The sequence below is a fragment of the Fundulus heteroclitus genome, chromosome 6 (assembly GCF_011125445.2).
Source record: "Fundulus heteroclitus isolate FHET01 chromosome 6, MU-UCD_Fhet_4.1, whole genome shotgun sequence".
Taxonomy (NCBI): Eukaryota; Metazoa; Chordata; class Actinopteri; order Cyprinodontiformes; family Fundulidae; genus Fundulus; species Fundulus heteroclitus.
Window position 1 is genome coordinate 23,185,825 of NC_046366.1, and position 16,487 is coordinate 23,202,311.

General features: G+C 40.9%; 1 protein-coding gene across 2 annotated transcripts; it reads left to right on the forward strand.

Moving 5' to 3' along the window:
• Nucleotides 1-650: 650 nt before the first annotated feature.
• Nucleotides 651-9,350, forward strand: oprk1 (opioid receptor, kappa 1). 2 transcript variants are annotated; one of them, XM_012879323.3, is made up of 5 exons: nt 653-1,062; nt 1,920-2,046; nt 2,176-2,490; nt 5,693-6,045; nt 8,024-9,350. In XM_012879323.3, the coding sequence occupies exons 3-5, from the start codon at nt 2,246-2,248 to the stop codon at nt 8,560-8,562; spliced, it is 1,137 nt and encodes a 378-aa protein (XP_012734777.2). In that variant the 5' UTR covers nt 653-1,062; nt 1,920-2,046; nt 2,176-2,245; the 3' UTR covers nt 8,563-9,350. The 2 variants fall into 2 exon arrangements, with proteins under 2 accessions (XP_035994257.1, XP_012734777.2); XM_036138364.1 differs by lacking the exons at nt 1,920-2,046; nt 2,176-2,490 and having other exon boundaries at nt 651-1,062.
• Nucleotides 9,351-16,487: the final 7,137 nt, after the last annotated feature.

The window sequence follows — 16,487 nt, forward strand, 5'->3', positions numbered from 1 at the left end:
TTGTTAATGACTGCAAACTATTTGACTCTGTGCTTCGTCTGCTACCTCCTAACGAACGTTTATTTTATTTTATTTTTTTACTTTAGTCAGGGAGCATATACATTTTTGACTCTGCGTGATTTTGACCCATTGTTGGATCGAAATGAACTGAAATGAAACTTTTGATCAAAACTGTGTCTACGTTTCTGTGATCTTATTATCTAGTTTTTAACCAAACCGAATGGCCAGAACCCCAAGTTTGTTGCATGAAGAGAGACAGAGAGTAAAACAAACACATCGTTATCCTTGACCTCTTTTTCTGCGGGCAACATAAAAGCCATTTGCCTCCCTCCCTTGGAACTCAGAGTAAAGGGCTTATAGTGCCAGAAGAAGCAGACCTGATCGTATTGTTGCACAAACAGACCTTTGGCACTGAAGATTAAGATTCAAGGTAAACACTGCAGCTGTTTCAACGAGTCCCTCACGCATGCAGGGAGGCGATTCACTTGCTCTCAGTTCAAGGGTCAAGTTGGACCTCTGAGATAGCTATTATTTTATCAGATTTTTGTACCGTCAAACAGGGGCCATCTCACAAAGTCGAGTGCGCACAATCGTGACAATGTGGGAACACAATGACAAGTCTCTGTCATCCGAGCAAACACCTGGCCGTGATGGGTCTCCAAGCAACTACTGTTAGTGCACGAAGGAAAAGGGAAGGGAAGCAGCACCTGCTTAACGACGGCGCGCCGGTTGAAACCCGTCTCCTATCTCCTGCAGGAGGGGGCCGGTGGTTGAGGGGTCGTTTGAGAGGAGAGGCATGTGATTTAAGTCAAGAGGACCATTCTTCATTTAGATCCTCGGCGTCTTTTCATTTTGAGCCGTCGGCGCTGTGACGTTATTGTGAGGGTGATGTTACAGCGGAGAGAAAATGGAACTGATGAAACAGAGACAACGTTGCGCATGAAAGAGCATGTGTGTAACTAGCCCACACAGCTGAGTTTTTGTGTGTGTGCGAAATTGGGGCTCTGCTTTGTTCAGAGCAAAAACATTGCTGATGAAAATGAGTCAGAAGGTGCTAAGGAGGTAATTAAGTTTTTTTTGTTGTTGTTTGTTTTTTTTTTCATTGATGATGTTCCAAACTCCTCCTTGTATTTGTTCGCAATCTGCTCTGCTTGTATCAAAAAGGGAAGTGGGGCAGTTGTTCACTTTATCTCAACATTTATTTTCCAGATAATACATACAAATGTGTTTGTTTGGTTAAAAACAAACAATTATGCAATGTATACTAGAAACATCAATTTAACCCAATTAGCACCTTTTTGTGTTAACTGGAAATAAAATATTAATATAAAGGGGTCAATTGCCCTGGTTCTCTTTATTTATTTATTTATTTTGCATTGCAGCTAATGTTTTGCAAAAGTATTCACAGGCCTAAAAGTATTAACCTGCTCTCATCTGACTGCTCCCTGCTTAAGAAAAGCATCCCACGCCACTTCTCATCATGCCAATCATACATTGCCGTTTACTTTTGCTTTTAAACATGTGTATGGCAAAAAAAGTTATTAAATGTTAGGAAATAGAACATTTTCCTGTTTAGAATAATTTGAGCCCCCTTTGTTTTGCTGGACTTTTTTTTTTGGCGAGTTCATTTCTCAGGATGCAAAGAAGAAAATAAATGACACCTGAGAAGCAGGGAAACACACTTAGCAGAGGTCACCTTCTTTATGTTCTTTTAATTTTATAGGGCTAATGTGAACAGATTTAGATGAAGTATTTCAGCAGTTGAATACATGTGGTTTGAACCCGTCTGCTGGCTGTCATTTCTGTTCGTTCAGCCTCTGATGTCACTGAATGAGCAGTGCGGGCTTCCAGTGCGCACCTTCGGGCGCGCAGCGGTGGCACAGCCTGTGAATTTTCCTCCTCCTTCGCTCTCTGCACAGAAACCTGCCGTTTCTGCTCATATTTGTCGTGCATGCCGGATTGTTGGTCGTGAGTCCTTATAGCTCCACCTCAGCGGGCTCGGTTTCCTTGGAGGGAACTTTTCTGGAAGGGGAAGGACTAAGAGTGGTAAGGTGGTTTTGTTCCTGTGTAAAGGTGTCCTTGAACGCGTGGCTTTTGCGCGCAATTCTTCCGCACAATAAACCAGGTCTTGTTATGATTGAAATTTTTTTTTGTTAATTTTCCCGCCCTAATTAGGCGATATTCCGTTTCGGTGGTGAGTTTACGCCACGCGGCAGCGCCAGAAGGAGCGTCCGTGCCCAGCACCATGGAGAGCGGCGTGGTGCACATATTCAAAGAGGACCGCTGTCCCTCGGGCCAGCCGGGGGAGTGCGTGCCGAACTTCACCTGGCAGCCCGGCTTATCGGACATCTTCAACTACACCCCCAACGGCACCTGGGACTCTGAACCCGAGCCGATGTCACCCATCATCCCCATTATTGTCGCCGTATACTCGGTGGTGTTTGTGGTGGGCTTGGTGGGCAACTGTTTGGTGATGTATGTCATCATTAGGTGAGTCTTTTTTAATGTGTGCCGTGCGTATATTATCTGTGACATATCAGTAAGTGTATGGCAGCGCACGTAGCCAATCTGCGCGCACTGAAGCGGTGCGTTATTTGTGAGACTGTGGAGTGTGGGTTTTTTTTTTTTTCTTCAGTGACAGTCATGAATGCATTGTGTGTGAGTTTGGAGAAGGACCAGAGCGCAGAACGTGGAATGAGCACAATGAGGGTTTAATAATTACAGAAACTCAAGGAGAACAGGACAGGAAGCACGGTGAAGGATGGATTCCAGCAGCGATCAATGAGAACCCGATGAGCTTAAATGACGAGGCAGGGGTGGAGAAATGACAAGCAAACCAGTGGAGCAATCAGGGGAGATGTGGAGCAGCTGTGTAAGGCAGGTCAGCTGAGGGGGCCAGATAATAGCTAACAATAATGAGCTCAGAGAAACTAAAAGGATGAGAACATAACAAGGGAATGTTCAAAATATACATGAAAGAAAATCAATAACCCAAATACCTTGAAATCATGACAATGAGTGTTGCCTCTGTTTTAGTTTATCTCCAACCAGTAAATCTCTTACCATCACATAGAAAAGAAAAATAATTTATTTTATTTACATATATAGGATTTTTCTCTCTGTCTCACTGACGTCTCCTATGTATGCTTGGCCACATGGATTTCTCCTTTACTGAAATAGTAAAATGTATTTATTTGTTTCATTTTTTTAAAAGTTTGAACTGCCTTTTATGCTTTATGGTTTGTAGAAACTGCAAAGTTTGTGTTTAGCTACCAAAGGTCATGTGTTTCAGCACATGTAACGTCCTGGGTAAAGACCTTAGAATACTAATTTTAAAATGACATATAAAGATACAGGGGTAAAAGTATGACTCTTTAACATAAAAACTTAAGGTGTCCATAAGTTTTCAATTTTGCTTGATCTTCATCTGATTATTTTGATACTTTTTAACAATGAAAGAAATCCAGGATGCTTTACTAACACATACATATGTATTACTTACAACAATACCTATTCGATATTGCATTTAAAGTAAATAAAGCATCAAACACAAGTTATGCTTGAGAGATGCATTATTGTTCCCAGCAAATGTTAGACAGACGTATGTACCAAAGCAATGAAGTACTGGAAAAGTCATGCAATGTTTAAATGTCTGCTGGAACCTACATACACAATTAAGTTAATCAATCAAATTATCTTTTTTGAATAAAGAAACTGTCTCTTTTTCTCTGTGACAATATAAAGTCTGAGCGATTCTAATGCTTAAATACATAAAGCTTAAGTACATTTTCTCAAATGCCTAAATTATAAATCTTTACACAATTATGAGCCTCTTTGTTTCCAGAGGACCAAACTCTGCATGTTTTTTTATAAAGGCTTCAGTCTTTTGGTCTTAATGGGAAATTCTACATGGAAATTCCAACTCCAGTCCTCAAGAGCTACTATTCTGCAACTTTTACAGGCATCCTGGCTCCTACACACCTCAATCAAATGGCTGAATTCTCTCACCAGCATTTAGTCATTCAGTGCTGCAGAGGCCTGGAAACGAGCCATTCATTTCATTCAGGTGTGTTGGAGAAAGGATGCATGTAAAAGTGGCAGGATGTTAGCTCTCAAGAACAGGAGCTGGCCACCCCCTGCTCTGGAACGAACAAACAGGTGAAGCATCCGACTGAATGCAAAGCCAGCATCAATGATCGTACAGGGGCCCATATAGCACCAGTCAGAAGTTTATATACACTCATGGCTGGCATGGTTTCACAATATACAGCATACATATTATTTAGATTTGGTCTAAATGAGGGTTTAGATGGTTTTGAATTGAGGAGATGCCACAAATAACTTTAATTATTTTTTTCTAAAACAAGAACTTGAATTTGTTGGGAGTAAAAATCATGCATACAGATTGAAATATGTACATAACCCTTTTTAATGTTGTACTAAAAATGCAAGTATAAGCTCTAGCGTTCAGGTTCTCAACAAGCTTCTGGATGACCCCTGCAAATTTGACCACTTTTGTGGTGCAACCTTCCTGCACAGTCCCTGCATTGTTCAAATGGTAGTGGTCAAGGCCAAACCAGTTTTGTTTGGCATCTGTTATCCTCTCCAAAACTGATTTGTTTGGACTCATTGTTCTTTTGGACCACTTAGCTGTTGATGTGAGGTAAAGTCAAATAATTGGGAGATAGTCATCCACCTTTACTATTCCTTATTTCATCAACTTTGTACAGTGCACCAGTACCATTAGCAACCAAACATCCATAGCGTAATGTTGCAACGCCCATGCTTGCAGTTGGTACCGCTTGTAGCAAAACAGCTAGTTTTGTCTTGCCTGACCATAAAACATTTCCAGAGAAGGTATTTCACTTGTGCATTTGTGCGTTTCCGCTGATTTGGTCAGTTGTGAATTAGAAGTTCCTTTCTTGGTCGGCATTTTTTCCATTCAAGGTCAGACGACTGAAACTTGTACACAGCTCTTGTTTTTTTCTTTTTCAAAACGACACATCAAAACTGATCTCGTAACTTGCTTAGGGACATAATTAACCAAATGTTAAGGATTAAAATAAAGGTGTATACACATACTAGAGCCTGTATGTGGATTTCTGGCCTTGTGTGGAAATCGAAATTGAAACTTATGCACCTTATGCACCTGTTCCTTTTACAAACCATTGAACCATTCAGTTGAAGTTGTATGTTTCATAATTATTTCACCATGAGATAAAAGAACAGCTAAAAGGCACAATTAAAAGTCCTAAAATAATGCAACATCAATGTCAGTAACGTGCACATGTTAGCTCCTGGTTAGAGCAGTAGGTTCACATAGCTTAGGGAATCTGCACTTGTGGGAAAGCATAATATAAAATTATAGCTATGTTTATTAGATCAGCACAATGCATGATACTATCAAGATTATGTATTTTCTGGACCTACTATGCTTTTTTTCATACAAGGTCAAACCATGTCAAATACAAAAAAAAAGCCAGACCTCAACTGGAAAGTTTAGTGCCTGTACGATAACTGTTTCACACAATGAAATTAAAATGAATACAACAAAGGTTTAAAAGAAGTCATGCATCACCATAACTGGGAAAACATCATTGTATTTAAAAACAGTTCTCGGTATCAGCTCTTCAGATATTTGATATTTTGACAACGTACAAACTAAGACAGCCGTCCCTTCTCGCCTCTGCAGGTACACCAAAATGAAAACGGCCACCAACATCTACATCTTCAACCTGGCTGTGGCCGACGCCCTGGTCACCACCACCATGCCCTTCCAGAGCACCGACTACCTGCTCAGTTCCTGGCCGTTCGGCGAGGTGGCGTGCAAGGTCTTCATCTCCATCGACTACTACAACATGTTCACCAGTATTTTCACCCTGACCATGATGAGCGTCGACCGCTACATTGCCGTGTGCCACCCGGTCAAGGCCCTTGATTTCCGCACTCCCGTGAAGGCGAAGATCATCAACGTGATCATCTGGGTGCTGTCCTCGGCTGCGGGGATTCCTGCCATGGTGCTCGGCAGCACCAATACCAACAACGGTACATCGGCCTCAGAGCTGTTCTCAAGAGTTTTCCTTCGTTTTCTAATAGCCGACCGAAAATTATCATCATTTCAAGGACTCTTTGCCCCCAATTATTCCAGCTCAGTTTCCTGAACAAGATGTCCTACAGATTTCATAAAAGTCTACAAAAGCTGCCAGATTTGACAGGAAAATTGTTTCTTGAGTGACATTTTGCTTTACGAAAAGCTATTAGATCATTAACTCACAATTTGAATCTGACCTCAAAACCTGTCTGAAGGGACAAAGGTTCTTTATCACTAGATTTCACATTCACAGCTACAAAGTATTCACACCCCTTGAACCTGTTAACATTTCGTCACATTATATCATTACAGCGTAAGGTCAAAAGTGTTGAGTTGGGATTTTGTGCGATAGACCAACACAAAGTAAAGTATGTTTGTAAAATGTATAGCAAATTATATAGATCAATGCATATTATCGGCATACGTTTCAAATCTTTCTCTTTTTTTGGTAAAAGAATATAATAAAAAATAATTTTCCTTCTCCTTCACAAATACACTCCATGATAATGTTAATCCATCAGATACATTAAAATGTCCATAAAATACACAGAAGTTTGTGGGTGTGACATGAAAAAATGGGAAAAGTCTGATGCTTTTGCAAGGCACTGTTATGGCACAGATATGAATATTGCTTCTTTTGTGGTTTCAGACAAACTGTGTCTAATTTAAGAGCATGTAGGCCTGCTTTAAGAAGTAGTTGACTAAACTATCCTTATACTTAAAGGAGAAATAAGTAAGATATTTACTGTAAAATCAACCTAAACTATTCTCATTTATCACCTGGGATGGAAGTAACATTCCTTATAAACAATTGGTCTTCTCCATCAACAACGTCTTAGTACGACGGAGTATTAGGGCCACACATGAAGGGACATTTTTTTTTGCCATGACGAGATTAAACTCGACATGTCGACTTTAAAGTCGCCATGTCGACATTAAACTCAACATTTCGAGAATCTCAAATTCAGAACTGCGAACCCGGGTAAGCATCACTAGGGAAAGACGTTACGTTATTGGTAGGCCACCGCTTCCAGTGATGATTGTACAGTTGCAGCACGGCAAAGACTACCTTCACACTTAATTAAAACGCAGAGACTGCAGTTGTGGAGCGCGGTTGCTCTTTTCTTCAAACTTTGGAATGTCGAGATTAAAGTCGCCACGATATATCAACTTTATTCTCGAAATGGTGAGTTTAATGTCGACAGGGCGACTTTAAAGTCGACACGTCAAGATTAAAGTCGACATGGCATTTCAACTTTATTCTCGAAATGTTGAGTTTAATGTCAACATGGCGACTTTAAAGTCGCCATGGCAAAAATATTTTTTCCCTTCATGTGTGGCCCTAATACTCCGTCGTATCTTAGTCACGTTTTTCTCCTTTCAAACTTAGAGGTAGGGTCCAGAACATTCCTTAGGTTCAGAGTGTAGCCCGTGTTTACTTCCTGGTTCCTCTGCCAATCACACAGTAAGAGAGTTCCCAGGGTTCCCAAAAACAGAGTGCAGCATTTAATATTTTATTTTGGCAAAAGAGCAGCAGCCTGCTAACATGGACGCCAGTAAGAGAAGGGGACCAAAAATAAAACAGAATACAACATTATAGTTTATCCTGTGTAAGTAAAATTCTGTGCAGTTCCACAGCAGCAATGGACCGTTGAGTAAACGGCGGGTGTCTGTGAAAAGCATTGTGTATGTAAGTTTCTGATTTTAGCCACTAGGTGTCATCATTACTTATCGGTCCTTTTAAGGAATCTATCAGTAGAGACTCCAAATGATAAAACTTTAGAACATATTTAAAAGTGTTCATCATTGCAATTCTTTCCCCACAAAAAGTCTGAGATTGTGATCCTCTTGAAGGACTTAGGTTGTTCTTTGTTTTGTGAATCTGACGGGTCACCTCTTCTCATCTAACTCTAACTTTTCCACGGCTGACAGGAACCACAGAATGCGCTTTACAGTTCCCGGAGCCCTACACCTACTGGGACACCCTGATGAAGATATGCGTGTTCATTTTCGCGTTCGTGGCGCCCCTCATCATCATCACCGTCTGCTACACCCTGATGGTGCTGCGGCTGAAGAGCGTGCGCCTGCTGTCGGGCTCGCGGGAGAAAGATCGCAACCTCCGCCGGATCACCCGCCTGGTGCTGGTGGTGGTGGCGGTCTTCGTGGTGTGCTGGACACCCATCCACATCTTCATCCTGGTCAAGGCGTTGTCGTCCAACGTGCCCGAGACCACCGCTGTCATGGCTGCCTACTTCTTCTGCGTGGCGCTGGGCTACACCAACAGCAGCCTCAACCCCATCCTGTACGCTTTCCTGGACGAGAACTTTAAGCGCTGCTTCAGGGACTTCTGCTGCCCCGGCGCGCGGGGTCACAGGGACTGTCACGGGGTGAGCAGAGTGAGGAGCACGCTGCGGGATCACACCTGCGCCACCGAAGGGAGGGGCGACGGGAGGCAAGCCAGGCCCGTATGACTAGCCATGAACATGTCCTCCAGGCCTTACCAGAGCTGGGAGGACTCTATTGATCTGTGTTTAACTCAGATCACTACCACCATCTGAGGAGGATCGGTATTCCTTAAATAATCCCATAAAAAGACCAAGACCAACAATTGTTTGACCCGACTTCAGCAATATTCCCCGCGGAGAACACAATGGCCAAATTAATGCTAGCGCAATTAAGCAATCTTTACTTATTCTTAGGAAAGAGATGAGAGCAACATTTCTGCCTGGATTTTCCACTGGGCTTAGTCTGTATTAACTTTATATTAAAATGCAACATTTGGAGCATTTAGAACATCCCATAAAGTCTTCAAATCTGCAAATCCAATACGACTGTAAATCACAACCCATCGATTTGCACGGTGTGAATGTCATTGAATCAGTAAGTAGGCGCAGTACTGCATGGACTCTGGCAGTGAAAATATTGGTACATTGTTTTAATACTTGAAATTCTCTGAATTTCATTAGCTTTTTATGTCTGTTAGAGATTAGGAGAATGCAGAGACTGGACTGCAAAGTCGGTCACCATGGAGATTACAGATAGACAACGGACTACTTAATGTCTATGTGAGGAATGAACGGGGCTCTCGCTGGCGTCCGGAAATCTGCCCGCTGCGTTGTTATGTCTGAGAGCCCAGTACTGAAGCTGTAAACATCCCTCTGCCTTTTAGATTAAATATGGTAAAATATAGTTTCAGTTTCAAGAGTCGTTTTATCACTACAGACATCAACAATAGAAACAACACATTATTCAGCAAAAGAACCTGGGGTGACCGCAGCAAAGTCATATCTTAAACATGTCCAAATTTAGGATTCGGTACCTCAAAGAACTTAGCCTGGTCAATGTTTCAATATTTCACAAAATCACATTTAACCGTCACAAACTATGTGGCAAAATACGATCCAGCGTTACAGCAACTAAAAGCAGCAAAGAGTTTCCATTATGGGGACAAGAGAGCAAGATACACGGTTAAGTCATTATCTACAGATTCACGAGGAAAAACAAGGAACATTTAAATAGCATAAAAAAAATTACTGGAATATTTGCTGACCCCTTCTAAAAAAATACAACCATGCCAAGATATTGTGATGTGAATTCACTGCGTGGAGCAACACACTAGAGTCCATTAAAGTGGCCTTTGTGCATACCACTATCACACTAAGGTGGCTTAGTGTGGCCACTTCAAATGGAGGGCTTAATAGGCTTTCCGCCTTTTAACTTAAAAACCTGCAGGTCTTTAAAAAGCCTGAGTTTGCTTCAAAGTAAGTAGTATTCAAGTCACGTGTCAAGGTCTCACGTTGGTTTTGGTCTTTCTATGAGATTTATTTGTTTTAGCTAACGCATACTAGCTTTATGGAAATTAAACTTGCGCTACAGGGCTGTAAGTTGGTGGCGTACAAGGATGCCTTTGGGATGACACAATTGCAACGTGCATATTCACTAACCGATGAATACCCTTGTGAGGATACTTGAAGCTAAAAGTGAAATTAGCACCTGAGCAGTATTTATCACATGAAAATGGAAGATGTCCACTAAATGTTCTGCAGTGGCTATGAGCGCTTTTTTTCTCTTTTTCTTTCTTCCTTTGACCTGCATGTTCCCCCAAGTGGCTGTCACAGTGAGGTAAATGATGTAGTTCTCACATGAAAACAAAACATCAACTGCAGTTTCAGGCATAGAATAATACATATATAGAAACATATAAATTGTTCCTGGTTATTTTAGGAGAGGCACTTATTCTAAGCATTTCTTTCCGGGCTAATTATCAACATATGTGGTGGTTTTGTGCTTTCCAGTCCTGCATATTTGTGAGCTGCTTTTTGGAGCTAAAACTATCTGGAACATTCGGCGTCTGCTCAGGAATCGATATCTGTGAATCACAAATCGCTTAAGGTGCTTTCTCCTTAACCAGACGGTTAATGCCGAAGAGGGGTGACGGTAAAAGAAATATCAGATATTTCTGACCGTCAGAGACAAAACTCTCGCTGTGAGACTGTACCCCGGCACCGAGCATTTTCAGCTGGTTCTGCTTCGGGCACGGAGAAGATGTTGTGTGCCGTGCACAACGGGTGGACATCACATCTCCTTGAGCCCGAAACTACAACTGACATGGGGAGAGGGCTTTCAAGGCTAAAGCCGGTACAACCATGGCATACGTGCAAAGTAAAAGACACCCGCTCATTTTTGATGAGCACAAAATTATCTTGCTGGGTTTAAATGTCTGCTTCACACTTTACAGCTTCTTATTGGTGCATTTGTGAATGTGGGATAAACGCTGATAGTCTGAATATCGACCGGCAGACTTGGTTTTGACCACGTGCGTGGACAGTGTTCGTCGATGAAACTATAAAAAAACGCCAATCTCTGAATTTACACAAACACAGCAGCTTTTAGATTGTGTTAATGAAATGTATTTAATGTCACACAGTTTAACTTGTATCAGCTGAAATGTACATATTGTTCTTATCTCTCTCAAAAAAATCCTTCTTGCGACTTTTTCTCCTTGCTTTTTTTTTTTTTTTTTCTTGAATGCTTTAAAAACAGCGGCCAGTCCGATTGGATTTTAATTACGTATGTTCTAAAATATTTGCTTCAGCATTACATTACTGCAGTGGTTCTATTAGAATGTTGTTCTTGTGCCTTCATCCTTCTATGAAATAGTTTTTACTCAGAAATGTCGTCCAGTCTTACAGGGTATATCCCACCTATTTAAATCAGTGCTCTCTGTCAGACATTTTAAACTGATCGACTTTGATCTCAACTTTACTCATGAATAAAATTGCTTTAATTTGAGACCAGCTACGAGCCCTACAGGCACACAAAGTGGCCCTCATGTTGCATCTGATGTTTTAATGTATCTTTAGCTTTAGGTATGAAATAATGCTTTGTAAATGCACTATTATGTCACAATAAATAAAGGTGTAAAAAAATAAAAATAAGGAAAGGGATTTTTTTTTTTTTTGCCATTCTGACTGTAAAAAAGATTCAATTATTAATCATATCAATGTAGGTCCCAGGAACACACACAAATCAGCCATGAAAGAATTTCTCACCTTGCCATGACTTTTTCGATTTTGCATTACTCCATTCAGCTCACATACAATAGTAGTGTTTCCATGGTGAGAATGCTGACTGAAAGGCGGTGGCGGTCCAAGGCTTTTTGGGTTAATTGTAAGGCACGTTGTGCTGCAGCCTTGGAAAGGAAACTGAATAGAAAAAAATAAATTAGTCCCAATCCGAGAAGCTCAAGGTTATATCAAATCAACGGCACAACACCTGGGCAATGCAAATAAAGCCCAGGAGAAATTGGATTAAGGTGATTTTACTCATGATCAGGTCATTATTGTATTTTTTCCTGTTTCTATTAAGCCACTTAAATCTTAATCCCTCTTTTGATAGCAGTCAAAACAGCTAGATCTGAGTGAGGGGTAAGTCATGCCTCAACTAAAGAGCAAGAGAAGAACTGAACCGCAAGCCAGTTGATCCATGACATCATTTAGATAAATTATTTCCTAAGGAATCACCTTTTTAATAGTTGCAAAGTTATGTTATGTTTATGTTATCAAATAGGTCATATATTCCCATTTTCATGTGTTTCTATACAAGTCAGATTTATGTCTGACAGCTATGAATGAAGAGTCAAGCATCAGCGGAAGATCATACGAGGAATTTGACTCCGGATTGTACAACGCTCACAACGTGCTTCCTTCTAACAATAATTTGTAAGAATAGAAATGTGAATAAAACTGACTAGATGGAATCACAGTAAATGGAAGCGCGGAGGAAAAGCCAATACGGATCTATAGACCACAACACGGTTAGAGGAGAATCAGATTCAGGGTTAATTGCCCAGTTGGTTCCTGCAGGTTTTCCTGAACAAGTCCTGGATGCAGGGCAGGTCAGCCCTGATTATCCTCTCTGCAGATCCAATTGTTGCAGTCTAGACGCGCCTTGTTTTGTGGATGAGCAAAACCACTGTGAACAGGGAAAAAAATTAGATAAACTGTGTAGCTTCAGCTAAATAAAGGTTGTTCATGATTCTTCAGACAGCGCTTTGTTGATCTCTGCAGAGATGAGGAACAGGTTCAGTTCAACAAAACCGTTCCTTCAGACTGTTCGTGCTGTTTCCAACCAGGTAGAAATGTGAATACGTAGTTTATAGATCATGGGTGGGAAGGGTGTTCACTCACGGTAGTTGTAAAAACAAACAGACAAGCAGCACCTGAAGAACGAATGGTTGATTGGATGGGAACCGGTGCTGATGGTTGCTGTGTGGCAGAAGATGCTCGGTCATGAAGCTGGTGATCCACCGACAAGTGGAGGCCGGCCACTGCGAGCTGGGTCAGTTTCTGGTTTCCTGGCATACGTAACATTCCCGAGTCCTTTAAGAATGACTCGATGCAAACAGAAGGACGGTGAATTGGTATGATGAATACCGGATATGAAACAGGTGAGTGAATAAAAATGTTCTGGAGCTGAGACGGAGGGAGCGTGAAGCAACGAGGGAACTAATGGAAAAGAACGGCAGAGAGTTAACGCCAGGGTAATGCATGTGAACACGTGATGTGAAAATTCAGACACAACACAAAAAAAATGTACAGAAAATATAGACCTAAAGAAATAACATACAATTAAACAAAAGCTAGTCATGAGGTTAATGACTACGGCTCCGTCAAGAATCATTATCTATCCAATTATCTTCTGGGTGTTTCTGCTCCAGATGGCAAACGTATTGTCCCTCCTCTGGGTTCTGGCTCTGCTCTACGCTCTCAAAATTGCCAGGTAAAAAAAAAAACCCAACAACCCAATTTCTATTATTCTGCTAATTGCTCCACCAGGATGACAGAGCTCCCTACCTTATCTCTAAGGCTCATTGCAGCCATCCTATCCAGGAACCTAATTACTGTCACTTTTATTACCCAGAAACTTGTCATTATTGATAACTCATAGCAGTTGTCTGCTGCGGCTCGGCTTTTTCTTCACCCTGACAGACCGGTAGATGATGCCCCGGTCCATCTATCCCTCCCCCGCGCCGTCCTACCATCACTCCTGAACAAGACGCTGGAACTCAGCCACCTGAGGTAGAAACTGACCCTGACCGTCCACGTTTTATTTAACCGCGTTTTTCAAACACAATTTTGTCAAGCACAGTGTTTATGCAATCTGATTAGAATCAAGTGGATGTGCAAACCTTAAGATTTTTCACTGCAAAAACTACAACTAGAAATAAGTAAAATGTTCTTAAAATCTGTGTATTTGTCCTTGATTTGAGCAGGTAAATAAGATGATTTGCCAATGGAATAAAAATTTTGCACTTAAAATAGGAACAATTCATCTCCATCATCTTATTTCAAGTGCAGTATGTCTAATTATCTTATTTTAGGGGTCAAAATACTAATTTCATTGGCAGATAATCTCATTTACCTGCTCAAATCAAGGATAAATACATTAATTTTGAGAACATTTTACTTATTTTTGGATCCGTTTTTGCAGTGTTGGGGGCTTGCTTTGCATTTTCTGTACCGTCATAAGGCTTAAATCTTAGCAATTAGGTTTTTTTTTTTTTTGGCCGTAGAAAACTCTCAGCTTAGATCTAGTGCAAATATGAATCAGTTTCACATTTGTGTGAAACGGTTAACCTGTACTCTGGCTCTTGAATAGTTTGTACTCGGTGTTAGGACCACATACTAATTTTATTTGAGCCGTTAACTTCAGGCTGTTGTTCCAGGCCACTTGTTTTGATGATTGAAAGCCTCCACGTCGCCTTCATCCTAAACGCCATTGAAATGCTTAAGGCCAATTAGCGTTGTTGGTGAGTTCTTTGCATTACAATGGGAAATTTGCCTTTTGCACGTGTATACCTGGCATACAAATTCACAATTCTCCCCTTTTGTCCTCTGCCATCATGAGAATGCAAACGTTTCCGTCTGTGGGACAGAAAAGATAACCTTGAAGTTTGGATTTTTTTTTTTTTTTGCATCTCATTTCCTTTTCCACCAAGGTCCAGCTAACAAAATATAAATAATTAAAGTAACTAAATAACCCCAGACTTCAAGCTTATTGAACACTTTTTTTTAATGCTAGACAATTATTTTATCAATTTGGCCATTCTTTGAGCGTTTTGTTCACAAAAGCCTGAACGGCTACACTCAGAAGGGAGCAGATCATACCACGAGGCAGATCTGGAACAACTGGATCATTTCTAAAGGCCCGGATGCTTTTTATAGACCTTTTGTGAAAGTTTTACACAAAAGGAAAAAAAAAAAATCACCCTGAAAAGAACACTTTGCTCTGTACTCTTGAGGATGACTGCAGCTGAGTGGTGTGGTGACCAGCACCGTGAAGCGCAGCCCTGGGCTCAGAGCTGCACTCCTGCAGAGCTTTTATTTCACTTCTGCATTTCTCTAATCCATAATTTTGGAGCAGTTGACATTTGTGAAATCCTTTGGAAAAAAGGACGTTTTCTTTTTTTGTTTTTTTTTGCAGCAGCAGTCTACCGCCCTATTGGTGTAATGACAAGAGGCATTTCGAGAGGGGGAAATTAAATCAATCAGTCCTTGGGTGAATTGATGAAGCTGTCAACTCCAATCACAAAAGATTACAGCTGTTTTTTTTTTCCTCCTTTAGGTGCATGTCTCTCAAGGTGCGCGTGTCCACATGCACTATGAGACGCGTACAGCTTTTAATCCTTGTAGGTTGGGCAATAGACTCTTGCTCGTATCAAAAATCCGACAAGCCTCACTGTTCAAAGAGAAAACTGTCACATGAATTGCATGCTAAGAAGGTCACTGATTAAAACGTAGATTGTGAATGTGTTGCTTAGGAGGATGTGTTCTGCTTCAAAGCAGCAAAAAATAAGATTTAGGGATGATTGAATTTTCCTTTTTTAAAGCTTATGAATGCTTCATAAATTTCTTTTTTAATCTAGAGCATATTTTGCAGGTTATGAGCCGTGCCTGCTGGCAGCTGGTTTGTCTCTCCCTCTGAAGACAGTTTAGAAAAACGTGCATTTGGAACTGTCAGCGAGACATTGATGGATGGATTTTGGTCCTGGTGCTCTGCGGGCTGCATGAAATCAAAAGGTGAACGGTGTTTCGTTTTCACAATAAAAAAACTGTCGCCGTTAATGTCGGGGAAGACGAACACAGGAAAGACCTGGAAATCCAGAATGAGATCGGTCTTAGACCGTTGTAAGGTTCCAGGCATGCAGAACTCAAAGCGAAGCTCAAATTAGTTAGAGAGCATAGTTAAAAACCGCAGAAGCTGACCAAAATGCACTACGATCAATCGATCATCCTCTATGATGGACTGGCGACCGGTCCAGGGTGTTGCCTCTTGCCTAATGACTGCTGGAGATTAACATCAGCACAACAATGGATGGATGGACATTACAATCAGGTGTTTTTTTTTTTATGTGCAAATTAATCATGTATATTTATAGAAATGATTACATTGTTACAACCAGGAAATGGCATATTATCTGGTTCGAACCCAGTGGACTACCACTCTGGGTCCCTAAATAAGACCCTTGGCCCCAGGATGCTCCCTGAGCACCACTCAGTGGTAGCCCACCACTCCCTGAAGAATGGGCCTAATTCAGAGGACAAATTGCATTTGAATGTAGAAAGTTGCAGAGACAATAAAGGGGATTATTAAACTGTGTTCTGAAAAATACCTTTTTTCAAATAGATAGATAGATAGATAGATAGATAGATAGATAGATAGATAGATAGAAGATAGATAGATAGATAGATAGATAGATAGATAGATAGATAGATAGATAGATAGATAGATAGATAGATAGATAGATAGATAGATAGATAGATAGATAGATAGATAGATAGATAGATAGATAGATAGATAGATAGATAGATAGATAGATAGATAGATAGATAGA

Bases quoted from the DNA above. Each gene is read 5' to 3' on its own strand.
- oprk1 (XM_012879323.3), top strand. From the start codon at position 2,246: ATGGAGAGCGGCGTGGTGCACATATTCAAAGAGGACCGCTGTCCCTCG. The intron at 2,491-5,692 runs GTGAGTCTTTTT...TCGCCTCTGCAG, and splicing joins GTGATGTATGTCATCATTAG to GTACACCAAAATGAAAACGG. The intron at 6,046-8,023 runs GTACATCGGCCT...CACGGCTGACAG, and splicing joins CAGCACCAATACCAACAACG to GAACCACAGAATGCGCTTTA.